Source organism: Sinocyclocheilus anshuiensis, unplaced genomic scaffold (genome assembly GCF_001515605.1).
Source record: "Sinocyclocheilus anshuiensis isolate Anshui unplaced genomic scaffold, SAMN03320099.WGS_v1.1 scaffold156, whole genome shotgun sequence".
NCBI lineage: Eukaryota > Metazoa > Chordata > Actinopteri > Cypriniformes > Cyprinidae > Sinocyclocheilus > Sinocyclocheilus anshuiensis.
The window spans coordinates 217,363-228,107 of NW_015554069.1; the positions used below are offsets into that span (position 1 = coordinate 217,363).

At 41.5% G+C, this 10,745-nt stretch overlaps 1 protein-coding gene across 1 annotated transcript in view; it reads left to right on the forward strand.

Moving 5' to 3' along the window:
- The window catches only part of LOC107668682 (adhesion G protein-coupled receptor L1), a 35,865-nt gene that overhangs the window by 20,788 nt on the left and 4,332 nt on the right, over nucleotides 1-10,745 (forward strand). Inside the window, exons 5-15 of the mRNA XM_016460647.1 lie at nucleotides 831-845; nucleotides 1,808-2,015; nucleotides 2,091-2,355; nucleotides 2,468-2,795; nucleotides 4,443-4,739; nucleotides 6,699-6,802; nucleotides 7,034-7,219; nucleotides 7,306-7,344; nucleotides 7,883-8,063; nucleotides 10,072-10,194; nucleotides 10,453-10,658. Coding sequence (XP_016316133.1) covers nucleotides 831-845; nucleotides 1,808-2,015; nucleotides 2,091-2,355; nucleotides 2,468-2,795; nucleotides 4,443-4,739; nucleotides 6,699-6,802; nucleotides 7,034-7,219; nucleotides 7,306-7,344; nucleotides 7,883-8,063; nucleotides 10,072-10,194; nucleotides 10,453-10,658 — 1,952 coding nt within the window. The remainder of the gene's footprint in view (nucleotides 1-830; nucleotides 846-1,807; nucleotides 2,016-2,090; nucleotides 2,356-2,467; nucleotides 2,796-4,442; nucleotides 4,740-6,698; nucleotides 6,803-7,033; nucleotides 7,220-7,305; nucleotides 7,345-7,882; nucleotides 8,064-10,071; nucleotides 10,195-10,452; nucleotides 10,659-10,745) is intronic.

Consider the following 10,745-nt stretch of genomic DNA (forward strand, 5'->3'; position numbering starts at 1 on the left):
ATTGTTGACACAATCTGTATTGTTAAAAGCGCTATATAAATAAAGGTGACTTGACTTAATATTTCTCAAAATGCTCTTCTCTAGACTTAATTTCACTAGCAAATAACGAGCTGTGGACACTGATGACTTGCCTGAGGTAAATGAAATGCTACGTGACATTTCGTTTACAAGCTGTTTTATTGCCGTCTTTCCGTGGCTGAAACACTGATTGAGTGATTACATGAGACATGAGATGTTCATTCATGTTTATTTCATGTTAAAACTAGTAGAAAAGAGGGAGAGATGATCGCGCTGAAACACATGCGAACTGAACCGAAGGACTTGTACTGAAAATTTTTGAAATTACGAATACGTGTAGCCGTACACCCCTAATATATGTATATATATACACTACCGGTCAAAGGTTTGGGATCAGTAAGACTTGTAATGTGTTTTAAAGAAGTCTCTTCTGCTCATCAAGGCTGCAGCGATTGGTGGTGTTTAATTGAGGCATAGCTAGTTCCTGTCCCTTACCCTACCATACCATCACTCTCTCTCTCTCTCTCTCGCTCACTGTCCCTCTCTCTCTCTACCTCTCTCTCTCTGTTGCAATATTTTCGTCTCTCCCCTCTCTTTTGTCTTTCTCCCTCATGTGTTTCTCCTCCTGTCTCATGTCTAATAAATTTCACTTGACCTTTAAGCTTGAAAAGAAACGGAAGACTGCTGTTGAACTGAAATTTCTCTTTTTTCTCTCTTCTGTGCACCTTCTGCCTGTCTCTCTCTCTTTCTGTCTCTCTCTCTCTCTCTTCATTTATACCTCTCTCCCCTTCTCTATTTCAACGCTTGAATAGAAGTGGACCAAAAAGGTAAAGACCATGTTAACGCCGCAGTTTCTCTCTCCTGTCTCTCCTCATCTTGTCTTCCTCTCTCTCTTTCTCTCTCTCTTTTCTCCCTGGCCCTTGTGATGTGCTCTAGTTTGATGCAGCTCCTTCATTTTCCTCTTTCTCTTGTTCACACACCTTACAAACACCAGGAAGAACTCCCCTCTCTCTCTCTATTCTCTCTCTCTCTCTCTCTCTCTCTATCTCTCTCTCACACTCGCACACACTTGTTTTCTGCTCTCCCTTTTGATTTGCTTGCTGTTTGAAGCTCATTTATCCTCAGATCCAAACGACACACGCGTCTCTGTTCATCCCTTTGCTTCCCTCAGGACCGACCTGTTGTCGTTAATTTAGCATTTATAAAGAAAACTACTTCTCTTTTAGTAACTGTGTGCACATGCCGTGTTCCTGAAGTGCTTGACCTGAGTGTGTGGGTGTGACGTGATTGACAGCTCTCCCAGCCAATCCCTGTCCTCTGTGTGAACTAACCCGCATCTCATTGGCTCCAAAGGTTCCTGTAGCCCCGCCCCCTCTCTCATGATTCTACCTCAAAAACTCTTAACCAGAACTGAAATGTAGCAGATCAGTTTATGACAGCAAACAAACAAACACATCTATCTATCTATCTATCTATCTATCTATCTATCTGTCTGTCTGTCTGTCTGTCTGTCTCTGTCTCTCTGTCTATCTATCGTCTGTCTGTCTATCTTTGGTTGCACACACTCTTATAATGACATTGTATTTCATCTTTTGAGAATGAAATTTCTCTTTCTCACACACACGGGCACTCATGATACAGCAATAGGTAGTGTAAGACGTGTGTTTGTGTTTTGTGTGTGTGTGTGTAGAATAGATCTGTTCATTAGATCTATTCTTTATTAGTCTAATACGCTTCATCCTCTACTCCTGCTCATCTCTATTATCGCTCTCTCTTTCTCCGTCTCTAGTTTTTGTTTGTCCTGGAACATTAATGCGAGTGTTGGAGCCCAGTTCCGTGCGGGAGGCGGAGCATCAGTCTGGGGCATGGTGTAAAGACCCTCTGCAAGCGGGCGATAGGCTGTACGTGATGCCCTGGACACCCTATCGCACAGATATGCTTTACGAATACGCTTCCTGGGACGACTACATCCAAAATAGAGTCACCACCACCTATAAGTGAGTTTGCGTTTATAAGTGAGACAAGTTGAACATTGTATGAATGTTATAATAACGTTTCCGTGTAACGTACAGATTGCCGAGTCGAGTGGATGGCACTGGTTTTGTCGTGTATGACGGAGCTGTGTTCTACAATAAGGAACGCACACGCAACATTGTGAAATATGACCTGCGAACTCGCATCAAGAGCGGTGAAGCTATTATTGCTACCGCCAACTATCACGACACGTCGCCGTACCGCTGGGGCGGGAAATCCGACATCGACCTAGCCGTGGACGAACACGGGCTCTGGGTCATATACGCCACTGAAGCCAACAGCGGACGCCTGGTTGTTAGCCAGGTGAGAAAGATCGATAGAGTGTTTTTATATGAACTTCCTGTTTATGTCTTGCTGCATTGTTCTGATTGGCTGCTTTCCAATCGTTCCGTAATCCGATTGGCTGGTATCTCAGGTGAACCCGTACACGCTGAGGTTTGAGGGGACGTGGCAGACAAGCTTTGAGAAGCGCATGGCGTCAGACGCGTTCGTGGCGTGTGGCATCTTGTATGCCGTTCGTTCCGTGTACCAGGACGACGACAGCGAGGTGGGCGGAGACCTGATCCTGTACGCCTACGACACGCGGCGTAACCACGAGGAGCCGGTGAGGATCCCGTTCCCCAACCCGTACCAGCACATATCCTCCATCAGCTACAACCCCAGAGACAACCAGCTGTACGTCTGGAACAACTACATCGTCCTGCGGTACCCGCTGGAGTTCAGCCCGCCGCAGCCCACCACAGGTCAGCATTTTTATGGCTCAGAGGTTGCTCTTTCATTTCTCAGGAGGCTTAATTGAGATCTCAGTTATGTGTTAAGTATAAACCTGAGCCAAATGAGTCAGTAGTTGCCATAAAGCATGAGTATGTTCATTGCTCAGATGTTTCTCTTTCAAAGCTCATGAGTTTGACTGGAAGGATCAACTTTGTCTCAGTTGTTTCTCCTGAAATTAAATCATACCCAAATGAGTCAATTTTGTTTATAGCAGCTCAGATCGTTTTATCTTTGATGAGAAATATTTGAGTTCATACTGAGACTTTTGATCACAGACTTTGGTATCTTGCCAAAATGGAGCACAATATGAGATGAGGTTGAGATCTTTTCCAAATATAATTTTCGCAGGGGATTTCTGAGATCATTTGATCTTCTGAGAATTTGATGAGATATTGAGATCTCTGACTTGAGATTGCAAACCTTGGCAAATCCAAGCACAGTTTGAGATGTGATTGAGATCTCTTCCAAATCTCATTTTGTCAGGAGATTTTTCAGATCATTTAATCTTTAGAGAATTTGATGAGAAATGTTTGAGATCAACGTTAGACTGCAAAGTTTGCCAAGTCCGGGCACATTTTGAGATGTTGTAGAGATCTCATCCAAATCACATAATTTCCTTAGTGGATTTCTAAGATCATTTGATCGTCAGAAAGTTTTGTGAGAAATGTGTTTTGGGTTTTATTTTAAGACCTCTGACATTTGATTTTAAATCCTGGCAAATCTGAGTACAGTTTAAGACGTGGTCGAGACCTCTTCCAAATCAAATCATTTCCTCAAGAGAAAAAAATGGAGAAGCACCTAAGATAATTTGATCTTTGGAGAATTTTATGAGAAATGTTTGAGCTAATATTGAGATCTCTGACTTGAGATTGCAAACCTTGCCAAATCCAAGCACAGTTTGAGATGTAGTTGAGATCTCTTCCAAATCTCATTGTTTTCTCAAGAGAAAAATGGAGAAACAGCTCTGATCTTTGGGGAATTTTATGAGAAATGTTTGAGCTAATATTGAGATCTCTGACTTGAGATTGCAAACCTTGGCAAATCCAAGCACGGTTTGAGATGTGGTTGAGATCTCTTCCGAATCTCATTGTTTTCTCAAGAGAGAAATGGAGAAACAGCTCTGATCTTTGATATTTGGGGAATTTTATGAGAAATGTTTGAGTTCATATTGAGATCTCTGACTTTCCATTTCAAATCCTGGCAGATCTGAGCACAGTTTGAGATGAGATCTCTTCCAAATCTCATCATTTTCACATTTCAAACATTTCAAGCATTTGATCTTAAGTGAATTTTGTGACTTTAGACTGCAAATCTGAGCAAAGTTTCAGAGTTTTTAAAAAAATTTGAGAAGCGGGAGACTTTTTGCTCAGAGTTTGTATTCATAACCATTACATTTATTAAAAAATACCAGAACAGTTTGATTTTTATGATGCTTGGATCTGTTAATTGGTTCTGAAATGTCTGCATTCATCTGTAAATGTGGGTGGAAAACTGTTGTAAATAAAATTATATGTCACTTTGCACATGCTGTCTTCAATCAGAACAGCATCCCATGATTGCCATCACATTTGCTCTCTGTTTAACCTCACTGTACCTTTGTCTGTGTATCTCCTCAGACCCTCTCTCGACGCCTCTTCTCTCCACCACTCCTCCGAGTGCGCTCTCCAGCATCGTGTCCTTGGGCTTCAGCCCCACTTCCGTCCCGTCCGTGACCTTCCACCCGGTGGGGGCTATAAATAGGGCTCCGGCGGGGCGGCCCATCACAGCTACGGTCCCGGTGACTGTCAGGCCTCCCCGCCGGCCGCAGGGGCCGCACACACCCATGTGTGAGGGCCGGGTGACCCGTGGGGTCCAGTGGCCCCCGACTCATCGAGGAGAAAGGGTGGAGAGGCCATGTCCCAAAGGATCCCTCGGTCAGTAGGGGCTTGTGTGTGAGCTGGTGTTTCGGGGGGTTTCATGTGTGCGGTCACAGTACAGATGAGTCAGTGCTAAAATAAACAATTCAGTGGGTGTGTTTCAGCTGCAGTCAAGCCAACTGTGGGAAATATAGTGGTGTGTGTGGTGGAATATTTCAGACAATCTCTTGATTGAAAAATGATTTCCTTTCATTTCCAAATGTTTTTATCAGCATGTAACCAGCAGCGACATTGTTTGGCCGTTTAATGGCCATAACAACAGACTGTGGGTGATGATGATGTCGATGCCTTGTGTTTGTAGTTTTCACATTTTTTTTCTGTGTGTAATGCACTTAAGCAGTCTTATTTTACATTTGATGACATCCGTTTATTCTAGTGTCTCTAGTGGATGAGTTTGTATAATATATTAATGCACACTGCTGAACTCTCAGTGGACAGTCGAGAGGTGTTTGATGGCTTCTGGTTTTCATAATCTTTGTCTTTTCCAAATCTAATCATTTTCTCATGAGAAAAAAATGGAGAAACAGCTCAGATCATTTGATCTTCAAAGAATTTGTTGAGATATCTTTGAGCTAATATTGAGATCTCTGACTTGAGATTGCAAACCTTGGCAAATCCAAGCACAGTTTGAGATGTGATTGAGATCTCTTCCGAATCTCATTGTTTTCTCAAGAGAAAAATGGAGAAACAGCTCTGATCTTTGATCTTTAGGGAATTTTATGATAAATGTTTGAGTTCATATTGAGATCTCTGACTTTCCATTTCAAATCCTGGCAGATCTGAGCACAGTTTGAGATGAGATCTCTTCCAAATTTCATCATTTTCACATTTTAAAAATTGGTGAAGCATTTGATCTTAAGTGAATTTTGTGACTTTAGACTGCAAATCTGAGCAAAGTTTTAGAGTTTTTCAAACAATTGGGGAAGTGGGAGACTTGCCGTAGTTTTCACATTTTTTTTCTTTGTGTAATGCACTTAAGTAGTCTTATTTTACATCTTTTTATTCTAGCGTTGTATCTCTAGTGGATGGCTTTGTATAATATATTCATGCACGCTGCTGCACTCTCAGTGAACTCGCCTCTGGACAGTCGTGAGGTGTTTCATGGCTTCTGTTTTTAATAATCTTTGTCGTAGTCATTTATACGAAGCCCCCAGATACAAAATCAGTTTTTAATATAATTTTTAAATGTATTTAGCATTATTATTAGAGGCAAGCAGTAATTCTAACAGTCATTACCATCAGTGTTTTGACTTGATCATACAGATTACATCAAGGCACTTGAAGGTCATATGTTAATGCTAGCTTTAAAGCCAGTCTCCTGCAGAGGAAAACTTCATCTAAAATGAATTTAAATGCCATTTTCTAATTGTATTATAATTATTGTACATGTTCATAAACTCAAATGAATTTAGAGATTACATGAAAATGTTTACTTATAATACTCCATTTGTTATGCAGCAGGAAATGAGATATTTTTAAGAATTGCAGAAAGCGATTAAAAAACTAAATGAAATAATGACCATTCTGAAATCTGAAATGTTTCCAACTTAAAATCTTAATGTTGAAAAAATAAGTGTGCATGCATCTGTCAGCTTCGGCATCTTGAATGAACCATTGCATGTTGCCAGAAAAATCACCACACCCTTCATGTGCGCATTTTATGGGTCAGAGCGTTTTCTGAGTGTTATGTTCCTGTTTGCTGTGCTTTCCACTGACGTTTGTTGTGTTACGAGGTTAGTTTCTTCACAGCTTCACAATAGTCTCTCCAAAGTTTTAACTTTCACTGAAGATCTGACTAACTCTGCTCGACTTGATGGGGTTTTGTTTTGGGATGTTTTAGCTATTTCTACAGGAATCCCTCTTATCAGAGTTTCCTTTTCCTGCGGCATCACCCGATTCAATTGTTTTCTGTTTGGCAGCTTTACTCATTTCTCCTGCTCTTTGTCCGTCATTCAGGTATTGCGTCGTATCAGTGTATGGCTGATGATGTGGTGTGGAACCCCAGAGGCCCCGACCTCAGCAACTGCACCTCGCCCTGGGTCAACCAGGTCGCTCAAAAGGTCAGTCAAAGGTCAGAGGTCAGGGGTTATCAGAAGGACTGACAGTCAAACTGGATATAGACAGGTAGACTGGTAGACAGAACAATAGATAGAATGATAGAACGATAGATAGATAGATAGATAGATATTCAGACAGATAGATAGACAGACAGATAGATCGATATTCAGACAGATAGACAGACAGACGATGGATGGATGAACAGATATTTGATGTCTCTCTCATCTCTGTAGATTAAGAGCGGGGAGAACGCAGCTCATATCGCTGCTGTACTTGTCAATCACACACGGGGGCGGGTCTACGCCGGTGATGTCACTTCCTCTGTGCGTCTGATGGAGCAACTGCTGGACATTCTGGACTCACAGCTGCAGGCGCTGCGACCTGGAAACAAGGAGTCGGCCACACGCAACTACAACAAGGTGTTGTACACACACACACACACACACTCACACACACACACACACATTAACAACTATCAAAGTAACAGTTTCTTGGTCTCTTTTAGCTTCAGAAGAGAGAGCGGACCTGTCGAGCGTTTATTCAGGTAATCATGCAGCACACAGTCGTGCAAACACACATTTCTGTCGGGACCACTATCGTCAAAGATGATTGACAATTAGCATACAGTTTGGATTGGCGGTATGGTTCTGTTCTGGGCAAGAACTCCCTGCGCATCCATGCAGCCTAGCATGGATGAGAGCAGGGAGAGCTGCAATAACCCCCCAGGGTAAACAGAACAGAACCAACATAAATGTATTGCAGATATCGTTAAAGTTCAATCATTTTATGTACACATTTTAGAATTAGTCTGATTCAAGGAGAATCAGAAGGCTGAATCCCGACTGACAGAGGAGGAGCTGGGGATGGAGGAGGGTAATTAGCTATTGAGCAATGCGAAAACTGCTGATAATACTGAGGGACCTTATATATGAATGCTTAGATAGGTGTCGTATTCCCATAGGTTGATGGGGATCAGCTGAGAGTCAGCTGATGCGAGCTTGACTAACGTGACCTGCCAGAACTAACGCTACGCTTGATGTCTCTGTGTTCAGCGCTCACCTGTGTGTGTGTGTGTGTGTCAGGCGGTGGTGCAGACGGTGGATAACCTGCTGCGTTTGGAGGCGCTGGAGTCGTGGCAGGACATGAACGTCACAGAGCAGTCGCACACCGCCACCATGCTGCTGGACGTCATGGAGAAAGGAGCGTTTCTGCTGGCCAACAACCTGTACGGGGGTCACTTCAGCGACCGTGCGCCCAACATCGGTACGGCTCGCGCTGCTTCATATACACCAGTGCTCAGACGTTCAGGAATCGTTTATTCTGCTCATGAAGGCTGCATTTGTTTGTTCAAAAATACAGTAAAACAGTGAAATATTATTACAATTTAAAGCAGCTGTTTTCTATGTGAATATCTGTTAAACTGTAATTTATTCCTGTGATGCGCAGCTGTATTTTCAGCATCATTCCTCCAGTCTTCAGTGTCACATGATCTTCAGAAATCATTCTAATATGCTGATTTGCTGCTCAAGAAATATTTCTGATTATTATCAATGTTGAAAACAGTTGTGCTGCACAATATTTTTGTGGAAACCGTGATGCATTTTATTTTTCAGGATTCACAGATGAATAGAAAGTTCAAAAGAACAGCATTTATTTGAAATAGAAATCTTTTGTAACATTATAAATGCCTTTACTTTTTATTAGTTTAATGCATCTATGATGAATATAAGTATTAATTTATTTAACAAAATATTGTTTAAAGTAAAAGATCACATTTATCAGTTTTTTTAGTAGAGTTGTTACTTTTGAAAGTTAAATTCCTCAACTCTGTTTTAAACTATCTACAATGTGTTGTGTAGCAAATTAGCTCAAAAGGGAAATATATATAAATAATTACAATTCATTATGATTAATTACAATTATTTATATCAGCTGCCAGTAGTAACTGTAGCAGAATTAAATTGTCATCAACCAATCTGTTCGTCCAGCGAACATTTAGTGTAATTTCATATCAACTCTAAGAAAGGATATTTTCGTGGCCACAGAAAACAACCTCCTTACAGTAGTCTAATAATGCATTAGAGCATGTAGCAAGGATCAAAATCGTAAAGGGGCATTATTCACAAGCAGGATCAGAAACTCATGTAATTTGTGTGCAAAAAACTAAACGCTAACACACATAACTAATCTAAACAAACAAACAAACAATCACTCGTACATGGGAAAGGGCAAATGAGACTTGATGGATGAAACATCAGGAAAACCAGAGAATGAAGCTATAAAAATGAATCACTTAACCACCTGAGTGAAACCATCAGCGCCGTTTATAACGAGGTCTACAGCTTATACTAAACCTCTGTTTCGTTTAGTTAAATGTACGATACTTGCATTGCCTTGGCCTGGAACCAGCATACGGATGCAGTCTCGGATGAAAGTCTTGATGGTTTCAAGGTTTTGGATAAAACACTATACAATACAAAAGACAATATACAAGAACAGTAACAACATAGTCAGTGACCTGAAGGATATGTGTGTTCATTCAAAGAAAGGTTTACCTATGAATTAATGAGAGGAGAGTCCCTTTTTATGGGCATTATGTTTTTCCTATGGTTGAAAGATGGTGAGAGGGAGAACTCTCAACATGCCATTAGGCCGTAAATGTTTATCTGATCTGGCTGAGGTGTCCTGGTTGCCATGGTAACCAGGGGCCTGGGGTCATTCCCAGACATGCTGGCACCCAGTATGTTTATTGTGTGAGGGGTCTGTGATTATTTGTTAATCTAATGAACAAATGTGTGTCTGATTGGTCCAAATGCTACAGTTGATAATTAAATCTATTATACAAAGATTGCTAATGACTTTGTTTACATAACACCTCAGTGGGATTTTTTTTATAAATAAATGATTCAATATTTAAATGTACAAAATAATTTACAAACGGAACAAAATCGAATTATGAAATTGCGTTAACTTCATCAAATCAATTTTATATAACACTTTACAATATTTTTACAGCATTTATTAGTTTTGGTTAATCTCAATTTCCATATATGCTAATACATTTTTACAAGTTTTATAAATTAACATTTGTGTATTATGAACAAACACAAATTAAATACTATGGTTTTAACATGTGCAACTGATGTCAACAATAATGTTACCCTTGTTGTAAAATGTTTCCAAATTTGGATGTTTTAGATTTTATGCTTGTTTGTTTTTAAAGAGCAAACGTGTGTGTGTGTGTGTGTGTGTGTGTGTGTGTGTGTTTCAGATCTGGAGGTGTATGTGCTCAACACAGAGATGGAGCTAAAGGATCTGTCCTTTCCGAACTCGTATGACAGCGACAGCACCATCTACGTATCGGCATCCACCATCAAACAGTACAGCCGCAATGGTCAGTCTCTCTCTCTCCGTCGGTCTGTCTCAGATGCTCACACTCTTCACGAGGTTTCTCCACGCAACATGCAACCAGGCCGGTTCTCCCGACGTTGCCATGGCAACAGTCACCATGGTCACCGGCTCCTGTGGCCGTTGCCATGGTGACGTGTGTGTGATGGTGCAGGTTATTTCGAGAGCTGTGTGGGATCGATCGCAGCCGAGCGAGTCGTGTAGATCTGACACGTGACCATGTGTGTGTGTGTGTGTCCATCAGGTCAGGTGAAGGTGGTTTTCACGCTCTATAAGAACCTGGGCTCGTTCCTCTCCACTCAAAACGCCACGCTGAAGACGGACGGCGAGCAGAAGTCAGGAGGACAGAGTCTGGCCGTCAACTCCCACATCATCTCTGCCTCCATGAACAAAGAGTCCAGCCGAGTGTTTCTGACCAAACCCGTCGAGTTCACACTGAGACACCTGCAGGTGCAAACACACACTGCAACCACTGCAACACACACACACACACACACACACACACACACACACACACACACACACACACACACACAC